General features: G+C 36.2%; 1 protein-coding gene across 2 annotated transcripts in view; it reads right to left on the bottom strand.

Moving 5' to 3' along the window:
* SLC13A1 (solute carrier family 13 member 1) overlaps window positions 1-14,489 on the bottom strand; it is a 143,135-nt gene that overhangs the window by 30,094 nt on the left and 98,552 nt on the right. For both annotated transcript variants that reach the window (XM_058724441.1, XM_058724442.1), the window contains exon 15: window positions 14,260-14,425. In XM_058724441.1, coding sequence (XP_058580424.1) covers window positions 14,288-14,425 — 138 coding nt within the window. In that variant the 3' untranslated portion in view covers window positions 14,260-14,287. Of the gene's footprint in view, window positions 1-14,259; window positions 14,426-14,489 lie in introns of those variants that run through there.

Here is a 14,489-nt window from a genome sequence, read left to right as displayed (position 1 = left end):
CTCATCGAGGGGCGCCTGGGTGGCTCAGTCGGTTAAGCGGCTGACTTTGGCTCAGGTCATGATCTCTCAGTCCGTGAGTTCGAGCCCCGCGTCAGGCTCTGTGCTGACCCCTCAGAGCCTGGAGCCTGTTTCAGATTCTGTGTCTCCCTCTCTCTGACCCTCCCCCGTTCATGCTCTGTCTCTCTCGGTCTCAAAAATAAATAAACGTTAAAAATTAAAAAAAAAAAAAAAAGAAACTCATCGATAGTAATACCATAATAGTAGGAGACTTCAACACCACACTCATAGCAATGGACAGATCATCTAATCAAAAAACCAACAAGGAAACGATGGCTTTGAATGACACACTGGACCAGATGGACTTAACAGATATATTCAGAACATTTCATCCTAAAGCAGCAGAATATACATTCTTCTCCAGTGCACATGGAACATTCTCCAGAACAGACCACACATCAGCCCTAAGTAAGTACAAAAAGATTGAGATCATACCGTGCATATTGTCAGACCACAATGCTATGAAACTCAAAATCAACCACAAGAAAAAATTTGGAAAAGTAACAAATACCTGGTGACTGAATAACATCCTACTAAAGAATGAATGGGCTAACTGAGCAGTTAAAGAGGAAATTAAGAGGTATATGGAAGTCAATGAAAGTGATAACACCACAACTGAAAACCTCTGGGATGCAGCAAAGCAGTCATAAAAGGGCACTATATAGCCATCCAGGCCTTCTTAAAGAAGGAAGAAAGATCTCAGATACACAACCTAACCTTCTGCCTTAAGGAGCTGAAAAAAGAACAACAAATAAAACCCAAAACCAGCAGAAGACAGGAAATAATAAAGATTGGAGCAGAAATTAATGCTATCAAAACCCAAAAAACAGTAGAACAGGTCAATGAAACCAGAAGCTGGTTCTTTGAAAGAATTAACAAAATTGGTAAACCACTAGCCAGTCTGACCAAGAAGAAAAAGGAAAGGACCCAAATAAGTAAAATCAAGAATGAAAGAGGAGAGATTCTGTTGTGTTCAGAATGAAATGAAAACAAATGAAAACAATAATAAGAGAATATTATGAGCAATTATATGCCAATAAAATGGGTAATCTGGAAGAAATGGACAAACTCCTAGAAACATATACACTACCAAAACTGAAACAGGAAGAAATAGAAAATTTGAACAGACCCATAACCAGTAAGGAAATCGAATAAGTAATCAAAAATCTCCCAAAAAACAAGAGTCCAGGGACAGATGGCTTTCCAGGGGAATTCTACCAAACATTTAAGGAAGAGTTAGCACCTATTCTCTTGAAATTGTTCCAAAAAATAGAAATGTAAGAAAACTTCCAAACTCTTTCTATGAAGTCAGCATTACCTTGATTCCAAAACCAGACAGAGATCCCACTAAAAAGGAGAATTATAGACCAAATTCCCTGATGAACATGGATGCAAAAATCCTCAACAAGATATTAGCCAATCAGATCCAACAATTCATTAAAAAAAAATTATTCACCATAACCAAGTGGGATTTATATCTGGGATGCAGGGCTGTTTCAATATCCGCAAAACAATTAACGTGATTCATCACATCAATAAAAGAAAGGACAAGAACCATATGATCCTCTCAACAGATGCAGAGAAAGCACTGGACAAAATACAGCATTCTTGCTTGATACAAACCCTCAAGAAAGTAGGGATAGAAGGAGCATATCTTGAGATCCTAAAAGCCATATATGAAAGACCTAATGCTAATATCATTCTCAATGGGGAAAAACTGAGAGCTTTCCCCCCTAAGGTCAGGAACAAGACAGGGATGTCCACTCTCACCACTGTTATTCAACATAGTATTGGAAGTCTTAGCCTCTGCGATCAGACAACACAAGAAATAAAAGGCATCCAAATCGGCCAGGAGGAGGTCAAACATTCACTCTTCGCAGATGACATGATACTCTATATGGAAAACCCAAAACATTCCAGCAAAAAACTGCTAGAATTGATTCATGAATTCAGCAAAGTTGCAGGATATAAAATCAATGCATAGAAATCGGTTGCATTCCTATACACCAACAATGAAGCAACAGAGGGAGAAATTAAGGAATCGATCCCATTACAGTTGCACCAAAAACCATAAAATATCTAGGAATAAATCTAACCAAAGAGGTGATAAATCTATACACTGAAAACTATAGAAAGCTTATGAAAGAAACTGAAGAAGACACAAAAAAATGGAAAAAGATTCCATGCTCCTGGATAGGAAGAACAAATATTGTTAAAATGTCAATACTACCCTAAGCAATCTACATATTCAATGCAATCCCTATCAAAGTAACATCAGCGTTCTTCACAGAGCTAGAACAAATAATCCTAAAATTTGTATGGAACCAGAAGAGACCCAAATAGCCAAAGCAATCTTGAAAAAGAAAACCAAAGGAGGATGCATCACAATCCCAGACTTCAAGCTATACTCCAAAACTGTAATCATCAAGACAGTATGGTACTGGCACAAGAACAGACACTCAGATCAATGGAACAGAATAGAGAACCTAGAAATGGACCCACAAACGTATGGCCAACTAATCTTTGACAAAGCAGGAAAGAATATCCAATGGAATAAAGACAGTCTCTTCAGCAAGTGGTGCTGGCAAAACTGGACAGCGACACGCAAAAAAACTGAACCTGGACTACATTCTTACACCATACACAAAAATAAACTCAAAATGGATGAAAGACCTCAATGTAAGACAGGAAGCCATCAAAATCCTCGGGGAGAAAGCAAGCAAAAACCTCTTTGATGTTGCCCGCAGCAACTTCTTACTCAACACGTCTCCGGAGGCAAGGGAAATAAAAGCAAAAATGAATTACTGGGACCTCATCAAAATAAAAAGCTTCTGCACAGTGAAGAAACAATCAGCAAAACTAAAAGGCAACCGACAGATTGGGAGAAGATATTTGCAAATGACATATCAGATAAAGGGTTAGTATCCAAAGTCTATAAAGAACTTATCAAACTCAACACCCAAAAAACAAATAATCCAGTGAAGAAATGGGCGAAAGACATGAATAGACACTTCTCCAAGGAAGACATCCAGATGGCCAACCGACACATAAAGAAATGCTCAACATCACTCATTATCAGGGAAATACAAATCAAAACCACAATGAGATACCACCTTACACCTGTCAGAATGGCTAACATGAACAACTCAGGCAACAACTGATGTCGGCGAGGATGTGGAGAGAGGGGATCTCTTTTGCACTATTGGTGGCAATGCAAGCTGGTGCAGCCACTCTGGAAAACAGTATGGAGGTTCCTCAAAAATCTAAAAATAGAACTACCCTATGACCCAGCAATGACACTACTAGGCATTTACCCATGGGATACAGGTGTGCTGTTTTGAAGGGACACATGCATCCCCATGTTTATAGCAGCACTATCAACAATAGCCAAAGTATGGAAAGAGCCCAAATTTACATCAATGGATGAATGGATAAAGAAGAAGTGGTATATAGATACAATGGAGTATTACTCGGCAATCAAAAAGAATGAAGTCTTGCCATTTGCAACTACGTGGATGGAACTGGAGGGTATTATGCTAAGTGAAATTAGTCAGAGAAAGACAAAAATCATATGAATTCACTCATATGAGGACTTTAAGAGACAGAACAGATGAACATAAGGGAAGGTAAACAAAAAATAATATAAAAACAGAGAAGGGGACTAAACAGAAGAGACTCATAAATATGGAGAACAAACTGAGGGTTGCTGGAGGGGTTATGGGAGGGGGGATGGGCTAAATGGGTAAGGGGCACTAAGGAATCTACTCCTGAAATCATTGTTGCACTATATGATAACTAATTTGGATGTAAATTTTAAAAAGTAAAAATAAAATTAAAAAAAAAAGAATATTACACATAAAGCAGTAATATATTATGTAAATTGTGATAGTTAAAGATGTATACTATGAATCTTCAAGAAACTACAAATATTACAATAAATAAGTCAAGAAATGAAATAAAATTGAGTCATAAAATAGTCAATAATCCAAAGGAGGGAAGTACAAGAGGGAAACAAAGCACAGAACAAATAAAATAGGAAAAAATAGCAAAATGGTGGATTTAAATGCAATTATACAAAATATAACATTAAATACAAAAGACCTAAATACTTAAATTAAATAGCAGAGTCAGTCATATTTGATTAATACATAAGAAAACAAGATTCAATCATATTTCCTATAAGAAACTCACCTTAAATATAAAGACACAAGCCAGTTACAAATAAAGGACTGGAAAAAGATAACCTATGCTAAAACTAATTTAAAAAGTATACTTACATTAATACCCATATATTTCAGAGTGAAGAATATCAACATTGGTAAAAAGAGCATTATAATACAGTGATAAAGGCATAAAGTACATAGCAACCTTATGTTTACACACCAACCAAAAAGTAGAGTTTTGAAAAACATAAGAGCAAAAGCGGGTCAAAATGCAAGTAATTGACAACTCTACAATTATAGGCAAAGATTTCAAAATTCCTCTCTCAATATATATTGGCATAACAAGTAGGAAAAAAAATCGGTAAGAATACAGAATAATTGAAAAAAGTATCAACAAAGTTGGCCCAATTGACACTTTACAAGTCTTTGCTCAACAACAGCAGAATACATACCCTTTTCAAGGCAGAATATTTCTCAAGATAAACAATATTCTTTCATAAAGAATCTCAATAAATTTAAAATAATTTAAATTCTACAACTCTTCCAGACAATTGAAGAGAAGAAAATGCTTCCTAACTCATTCTCTTAGGCAAGCATTGTCCTAATACAACAACAAAAACAACAAAGTAAGGAAGCTACAGACCAATGTCTATCCTGAACACTGGTGCAAAAATTCTTAACAAAATTTTGGTAAACAAAATCTAACAATATACAAAATACACAATATCATGTTCAAAGTTTGTCTAATTCAGTGTAATTTAGCATATTAAAAGACTGCAAAACAAAACTAGAATATAAGCTCCAAATGTGCAGCAAAAGCATTTGACAAATTCCAACATCCATTCCTAATTAAAAAAAAAAACAACAAAAAAAACCTTTCAGCAAACTAGCAGGAGAAGAGTTCCCTCAATCTGATTAAAAAGGCTCTGAAAATTCAACAGCAAACATTCATAATTAATGGTAAAAAAAAAAATGCTACTAGGAGAAGAAAAAACAAAGATATTTTAAGATAAAATGGGAAATAAAAGTAATCAGATTGGAAAAGGTGAAATACTGCTGATTTTATTCACAGAAGATATCATGTAGACAATTTTATGAAATTTACCAAAATAACAACAATAAGAAAAACCCCCCAAACCCACTCCAAAACCCAATGAGAAATACTAAGTAAGCTTAGCAACGGTGCAGGTACAAAATCAATTTATAAAAATGTATGGCATTTCTAAATCATGGCAACTATCAACCAGAAATTGAAGCTAAAATATAAGACCACTTACAATAGCAACACTTAGGGTTAAATGTGTTTAAAGATGAACAAACTGTACATTGAAAACTATATAACATTGCTCAGAGAAATTAAAGAATACCTAAATAAATAGAGAAATGCAGTGTGTTCATGGGTCGGGAGACTCAAAATTTTTAAAATGTCATTTCTTCCTCAGTTCATTTATCCATTATGACTAGAGTTCATTGGGTTCTTGTTCTAGTCTCAAAAATGGTTGTTTCTGGTACACAGCTTATTTTAATTGTCTAAGGTGGTAAAAGTCCCTCAACTCCGTCAAGAAGTGCTAGGAAAGGAAGGACTCTGGAAGCTAGTCTGGAAGTCCAACATCTAACACATACAAAATTGTTTGAGGAATTGAAGTCTTTCTTCAAACTAGAAGCCGATTTCACGGCAGTCATGTTAAAATAAATCAAATTTCCTGTTTTCAGAACATCTCTTCTTTCTTTCCTAAACTGTGCCACCAAAACTTCCCCTACTTTCTATCAGGATGACATGGAATTTGAAAGCCATTGTATGAAATATAAAGTATGTAATTTTCAAGCTCTATTTGCAAATTTATCCATAGGCCATAATTGAATCTGGAGTAGATGTGCAAAGTGATCTATTTGTAATTTCTTTGTGTAGAAGCACTGTTAAGAGATCGCTATTCTGAGATTCTAACAAACATAGTATCTGACTTTTGTGAGGAATCTAAACCACGTTTGCTTAAAAAAAAAAAAACGCGTCAAGAAACAAAAAACAAAAAACAAACAAAAAAGGGCAGAATGAAGCAATTAGAATAAATAAGGAAAAATAATGGAAATGCTGGCTATTTCACATGGATTCAAGAGCACACAAATCTTCTTGGAATGAAGGAGGAGGCTGCGTGACATTTCTGATATTTTGGTAATCTTCAGGGCGTACTTTTTACAGAACAATAACCACAAAGGCATAGCATCTGACTCAGTGGCCCAGCCGTAGACGTGCTGCTGCGGGGAGGTCAGAGGGTAGGCTCAGCTCAGCAGGTGCACAGAACTACAGCTGTCAGGATTCATCAACAACCCTGCAGACAATGCTCCAGGGAGCATTGGCAACATGGGGAGTTTTGAACTATTTGAAAATCCCTGAAGTGAAAACTAATGATGAGAATCATTTAATGGAGTGAGAGGCTCATTCGATATGAACATAATGCCACATTATTTCAGTAAGTTATTCAACTTGGCTTACAGTACTGTCCATGGTGTCTAAATTTCCTTATAGAGTCTTTGTGCACTGAATTCTATATAAATTGAGGTCCATTAAAAAAAATACATACTTTCTTCACTGTTTCACCTCCAGTGTTCTCTCTCAACTAATTGGGGAAACATTAGAAGATTCTCTGGAAATCTCTGCTTAGGTGTTATGAACTAGGATTAACCTTTCTAACTTAAATCCTAAGGTTTCAATGAGATCTTGGCTAAGAGCCTCCTGAAGAAGGAGTCTGACCAAGTCTAGTGATTTTATGAGTGCAATTACTTCTGTGTGCTATGATGAGGAATAAAAATGATACAACATTGAGAAGAATACTATCTCATACTGAGCTTTTACTATGGCCAGTTACTGTTAAGTGTTCTCTGTGTAATTAACTCATTTAATCCTTGTAACTCCATGAAAATATCCTTCTGCCTTCCCATTTTCAGATGAGGAAATTGCAGCATACAGAGGTTACCTAACACATCTGAAGACGGAATCGTGAGTGGAGAATAGGGATTCAGTGCTGGCAATCAGCCTCCAGATCCTATGCTCACAAACACTTCTTAAGACAAACAATGGTTTTGGTCTCCGTTTGAGCTAGGCTGATGTGCTCTGTTCTGTGGCTATAAGGTTGCATCCATTATTTTTAATGACTTATTTAATGAATGAATGAATGAATATACTGACTCTTCTGGGTATAAGATGTGAGCTTCAGGCTCTCTCTCCCTTGCACTTAACATGCAGTCCAGCAGGAAAGCAGACTAATGGGAAGGAGTGTGGTACAGGTGGGGCTTAGGCACACTTTCCTCCTCAGACTGCCAGGACCCCAGAGAGATGCAGAGAGCATCCAAAGTCCTGAAAGCCCTTCAAGCGGTGGATCAATAGAGCTTGTGGTTACAATGAGGAGATGTTGACTTCAGGGATGATGTGAGTCGCGTGAGTACATCTTTCAACCAGAAGTGAATGATAAAACCAGTGAGAACTGTACACTTCCGAGGACTGTGCATCTTGGTGGAAGCCAGTCTAATCACAAAGACTAGATACAGTCACTCAGTGAGAGTTTCACATGTACGGTCCACAAAACTTAGATAAAACTGTAAGCTGAAGGAAATAAGAGAGAGGATCTAAAACACAAAAACTAAGTTTGACTAAATTAAACTCTGAAATCTGTTAAAACACTGAAATGGTGAATTTGGCTTTGATTTAGTTAGATTAAGTGTCCTACTGCCAAGAAAATGGGACTTGAGAGCAAAATTAGACTATTTTGTCTCCTTAGAACTGTACATTTTGCTCTTCTAGTATTTTAATTCTACTTGGTTTTTCAAACCCATATATTTATCAGTTTGATTATTCACCATTTCTTATTGTGTAACATTATCTTCTTCCTTGAATTCTTTTTCTTTTGATATGGCCAATAGAAGTAATTTTGGAGCTTTGGTTAGTGGTAAACTCTCTTAGTTTTTGTTAGTTTGAAAATTCTTTAGTTTTCTTTTTTGAAACTTTATTTTAATTTATATTTTGGAGACAGAGAGAGAGCATGAGTGGGGGAGAGGGGCTGAGGGAGAGAGAGAGAGAGAGAGAGAGCGAGAGAGAGAGAGAGAGAGAGAGAGAGAGAGAGAGAATCTTAAGTAAGCTCCACTCAGTGCAGAGCCCAGTGCAGATCCCACAACCCTGGAATCATGACCTGAGCCGAAATCAAGAGTTGGGTGCTCAACTGGCTGAGCCACCCAGGTGTCCCTTCTTTTATTCTTAAAACATAGATTTTCTAGATATCCAATTCTTTGTTTTAGCACTTGAAGATACTTCACTGTTTCTAATTGCTTTTGAGAAAGTAGCCTTAGTCTAAGCCTTAGTCTTCTATTAAGATCTTGTCTTTCTCTTGGTTGTTCAACTATTCACAATCATGTAGGTGAGTGTACATTTACTGTTTCTCCCCCCTAAGTCCTGCTTTGGATTCATTATGCTTCTTGAAAATCTGGATTCGTTTATTTTATTAGTATTGGAAAACTGTCACTCATTGTATTCAGTGATTGTGTCTCCTTCATTTTTTAAATCTACTCTTGGAATTCTAATTAAACATATGTTATAATTTGTCATTCTAGCTTGTATTTTTCTTTACTTCCATTTCAGGGCTCCTTTTGTCTATCTCTGTGTTGCATTCTAATTAATTTTTTTTGGAATGTGTTGTCAAGTTCACACACTTTACTGGTTTGTAAAATGTGCTATTTAACCCATTCATTAAGTTTTTAACTTAACTTACAGTTTTCATGTCTAAAATTTCTATTTGATACTTTTTCAGATCTATCTGGTCACTTTTTACAGTCTCTCATTCCTTATTTTATTTGATTTCTATTGTTGTCATAAAAACTACCACAAATTTACTGGCTTAAAACAATAGTCATTATTATCCTAAAATTCTGTAGATTAACAGACTTGTCCAAAACAAGTCTCATAGGATTAAGATCAAGGCATCTTCCAGGCTGTGTTCCTTATTGGAGTTTCTTGAGGAGAATCAACTTCTAGGCTTAGGATTGGCAGAATTCAGTTCCATGAACCTGTAGGACTGAGGCCTCTGTTTTCTTGTTGGGTTTCAACCAGGGGTCATTCTCGGCTTCTAGAGTCTTCTGCATTCCCGGCTTATAACCCCTTTCATCTTCAAAAACCACTGATAATGAGTTCAGGCCTTATAATGCTTCCAAACTGACTTCCCATTGTCTCATCTCACTCCCTTGACTCTTCTGTATTCCTCTTTTGGTTTTAAAAGCTCATATGATCACATTAGGCCCATCTGGATAATCCAGGATAATCTCCATATTTTAAGGCTAGCTGATGAATAAACTTAATTATATCTGCAAACCCCCTTCATTGCAATACCTAGATTAGTGTTCGATTGAATAACCAGAAGACAGAAAACTTAGGGAGATATTTTTAGAATTCTGCCTACCACAATTATTATATTTCTCATACCCTCTTTTATATTGTCAAGCATTATACTTCCTCATTTTATATTCTGTATTTGATAAGTAGAGTATCTATTGTCTTTGTCCTTTGAATTATTCAGCCACATATGTGGCTCTTGCACAGTATTTTTATGTCTTTGCAGAATTTACAAGTTTTGATTATAATCTCTCACAGAGATTTCACCTTAGTAATTCTCTGAGCTCCAGGTTGAAGAAGGTGCTCCTTCCTTTTGCCAGATACTTGGGCATACTACCAACCTGGGATTGTTTTAAGATAAAGTTTCAGATTAAGGTTTTTTTCCCATACACACTGGTATTGAGAGTTTAGGCCCCTAACCTGCACAGTTACGAATTCTCAAGGGAGATTTTACTATTCTACCTAGTGCACAGGCCAAAACATGAAGGTTCCTTTGATGTTTTCCTCTATAGGATGGGCTTTTCTCCCCCAGTTCACATTTGCTCTGAGAATACAGCCCTTTGAGATCCTCACTCAATGTAGTTTTCCATTCAACCTACACTTGCTTGGGTCCTGGCTTTGTCACCCATCCCTTGCTTCCTGTGTATCTACCCATTAAAAGAAAATTTTGAGATGTCTAGGGATTAACAGTTGCCACTGTCAGTCCTTGGTTAAGTCTCTGGGTGCTTGCTGGTGCTCAATCATCTTTCTCTTGAGGACTTCCATTATTTTCTTGCTGGCATAGGAATATATGTTATACGATATTTTTTATTATTTGGCTTAAAATCTACTCCCCCTAAAAACACTCCCAGTATCTATACCACTATACTATAAGTAAGAAAACCTCCTTTATTTCTTTTTTAAACCCTGAGTCTTTTTCTTCTTAGGCAAATGATGATCCCCATATTTGGAAAAACCCATTGATTTCTGCTTTAGTTCTACACTGTTTTACTGTTTACTCTTGGTCTAGTCTGGTCTTGCTTTTACAAACACAGTCTGGGGACCTGTGTTTTTGATATCTGCATCCTGAAAACTTACCTAATAACTTTTTACCATCCCCCCCCCCTTTTTTTTTTTTTGAGAGAGAGAGAGAGAGAGAGAGAGAGAGAGAGAGCATGCATGTGAGCAGGGGAAGAGCAGAGGAAGAGGGAGAGAGAATCTTAAGCAGGGTCCATGCCCAACACGGAGCCCAACATGGGGCTCGATCCCACGACAGTGACATTATGACCTGAACTGAAATCAAGAGTTGGAGGCTTAACCAACTGAGTCACCCAGGTGCCCCATAATTTTTACTTTGATTGAAGTGCTTCTGGGGCGCCTGGATGGGTCAGTCGGTTGAGCATCAGACTTTGGCTCAGGTCATGATCCTACTATTCTTGGGTTTGAGTCCCACATCAGGTTCTGTGCTGACAGTTTAGAGCCTGTAACCTGCTTCAGATTCTGTGTCTCCCTCTTTCTCTGCCCCTCCCTAACTCATGCTCTGTGTGTCTCTCTCTCTCTCAAAATAAATAAACATTAAAAAAATAAAGTGCTTCATTTCTTCTTTTGCTTAAAAAACTTTTCTTTAATATTTATCTATTTTTGAGAGAGAGTGAGACAGCACAAGCAGGGGAGGGGCAGAGAGAGAGAGGAAGACAGAGAATCTGAAGCAGACTTCAGGCTCTGAGCTGTCAGCACACAGCCCGATGCAGGGCTTGAACCCATCAACTGTGAGATCGTGACCTGAATCGAAGTTGGACGCCTAAATGACTGAATCACCCAGGCACCCCAATCTTTATCAAATATTTAGCCATGGCAGAGATATAATAATGTATCAAATAATAAATCTTTTACATATCATACTATGTAGTATACATTTCAAGAAACTTCCAAGGTACCAGGATATTATATTATCAATTTTTGATAACAGGGTTGATGACTCTCATTGGTTAAAAGCATACTTCCCTACCTCCCAGGCTGAAAGGAGAGAACAAAGCCGTGTTGACCAAGTGAGGTGGAAAGAGTGCAGACATCTGAAGGGAAGGAAGTCTGAATTCTAGAGATGCTGACATGTACAGAGGCAGCTGAAGTGAGTGAAAGACACACACATACACCAGTGGGGCCTCCAAACACTTGCACGAACAGACAGTAAATAGGCACTTAGTGAAATTGCTACTATTATCTAGACAAGATCCAATCCTGAGGAAGATACTGGGACTGAAAGTGACAAAGATTTCTAGTTAACCTTTAAGAAAGGATCAGGATGATAACAAAAACACTCTCTACCATGGAGTGGGAGGACAGAGATTTGTTTGATCATCTGTTTAGATTGCCTTTTGGAAACTTCCAAAGACAGTATACAACTTTCAAACTAAAATAGCTTGAGAACTTTGATGTAAATGGGACAAATGTGAAATGGATGAGTTAAGTCATTTTTGATATGTCAACTAAACATAAAGGTGGAGCAAGAGAACAGTATGGCTCACTTAAACAAATTTTGACTGAGTATTATTTTTCTTGTACTCAGCTGGCAGCTGTGGAAGCAATTCATTAAAATGATTCAAGCTGAAATGTTTGTGTTATTTTTTTGAAGGGAAAACTTCTTCACTCTAATTTGAAAAGTCATTTCATTTTTTCATAATTAAAATGTATTCATCACATAATATAATTCAGCAGTGATAAATTGAATGACTAGAAAAAAAGCCAAAAAGTAATAGATTCTATTGATCAGAAGTATAACATATGATAGGGAAAAAAATAAGTGAATAGGGGGAACTTAGAAGACATACATAAAGCAGCAATATATTGTAAGGCTTAAATGGACAAATTTTAAAAAAAATGATAAATTTTGCATTGACTAATAGGCAATGAACATAGACAATCTATAATATATAATTTTTAAGGGAATGTCTTCCTTTTTAAAAACTACTTTTTGCTATATTTAATTTTCAAGAACAACCTTATAAGTACCATCATTTGCATAAAAACCAAATGAGGGCTGATGACTTCTATCAAGATTAAAAATACCAAAAGTATTTTCTTAACCTGTCTTCCACTTTATTTTTAGCATGAGAATTGTTATGTTTTAACTTCTCCATCTTTTCCTAACTGTGCACATTATTTTGTTTTTCATTGTCATTTTTTCCCCTGTGGTCGAATTTAGGAAATGTCAATAGACCTTATTCTTTTTCACATCCTGAGTGCTAGGAGACTATTCTCTTTCTACTTTTGTTTGGATGTTCAGATTTCTTTTTTCTTCTCTTCTCTTTCCTTTTTTCTTTTCTTTCCTTTCCTTTTCTGCTTTAAAGTTTATTTTTGAGAGAGAGAGAGAGAGAGAGCAAGCATGAGTGAGGGCAGAGAGAGAGAGAGAGAGAGAGAGAGAGAGAGAGGGAGAGAATCCCAAGCAGGCTTCACCACCAGCACAGCACCTGACACAGGGCTCTCAAACCCACAAACTGAGATCCTGCCCTGAGCTGAAATCAAGAGTCAGATGCTTAACCAAGTGAGCCATTCAGACACCCCTTCTTTTTTTTTCCCCATGAATAACTTAATAACTATTAAATTAATAATTATTAAATTATTAAATATTTAGTAATAATAAAATTATTGTTCAATAGTTAATTTAATATTTTTTATTTCGTAAACATGTCAACAGTTATACTTTTTTATTCTTATTTTTCATCTGATATTTTGCCTCAATGTTGAAAATAATGAAGTTATGTTACTTTTTTCTATCTCTATACATAGTGATAATTCATTTAGATTTCTGAATCTTTTCTTTTTACATATGACATTATGTATTTCTGATTTATATTTATATTTTGTATTTATGTATTTATAAGATAAACATATAAACAAAACTGTTATACATATACATAAATGTGTTAATAGTTTTAGTGTTTAGCTTTCTTTTATACCTACACTGTGCTAACAGTGCAAATCATAGCAAGCATTATTCACAGCTCTACAAAATGCATTTCTTAGTGCACTGAGATATAAAGGTATGAATTATATTAATCCAACCTTAAGGTCAAGTAGACATTAATCCTTATCTATGGGATTTCTGTTGTTTAGTGGATTCAACTATGATTTTGAAACTACCAGTTCAATTTCAATTTTCATATCATGTATACATCAAAAATAATTTGGTATTTTTTAAAATGACAGAGTGCAGATTTCATTTAAATTAAACCTTTCTTCTGCAACAGCAGATGACCACTGCTTTGGTTTTTCAACAAATTCCCTTCAGCAACACTACAGAAATGATTTATCCAAGTACCTAATTAACTGGTATGTTTTATTTCCTATTTCTAGCTTTATGGGAAGTTTCTGAAATACTAAACTGATGTTTGAAATGTTACACCAAACCCAAACTATAAAATGAAATAAATCACCTAATCTCTTTGAAGGTCATGTTATAAATTACTCTTACGTTGAAGCAGGATGCACAGGGTCTATGAGCAAAATCTCAGCTGTGAGCTTCTTGATAAAGGCACGGAGACGCTCTTTGGTGTGAACTCTGGGTTATGCCAGCAGGTTTTGAGCGTTTACTGGAACCACAAAAGCTACATCAGGACTAATTTAAATGTGTCATCAATTTTCCAAAGCCAAATCTGCAGTGAATTCTCAATGGTTCTCAAAACTCACCACAGGATAGTTATAATGTTCATGCTTGTCATGGCATGGTCGCATTACTAATTGGAGGAGCCCAAGAAGGGTAAGTAGAGAGGTCAAACAGAGTCACAATCCAGGTGGACATGCCAAGCATCACCACAGCGACACCCACGATATTAACACCAAGTCCAGCTTTAACCTTGAATAGGAAAGAGCATAAATGTCAGTCTCCCCAAAAGAAAACCTATAGGAGAGTTAGAACA

This window comes from Neofelis nebulosa, chromosome 4 (assembly GCF_028018385.1).
Source record: "Neofelis nebulosa isolate mNeoNeb1 chromosome 4, mNeoNeb1.pri, whole genome shotgun sequence".
Classification (NCBI taxonomy): domain Eukaryota; kingdom Metazoa; phylum Chordata; class Mammalia; order Carnivora; family Felidae; genus Neofelis; species Neofelis nebulosa.
This window is presented reverse-complemented; position numbering and strand designations above follow the sequence as displayed.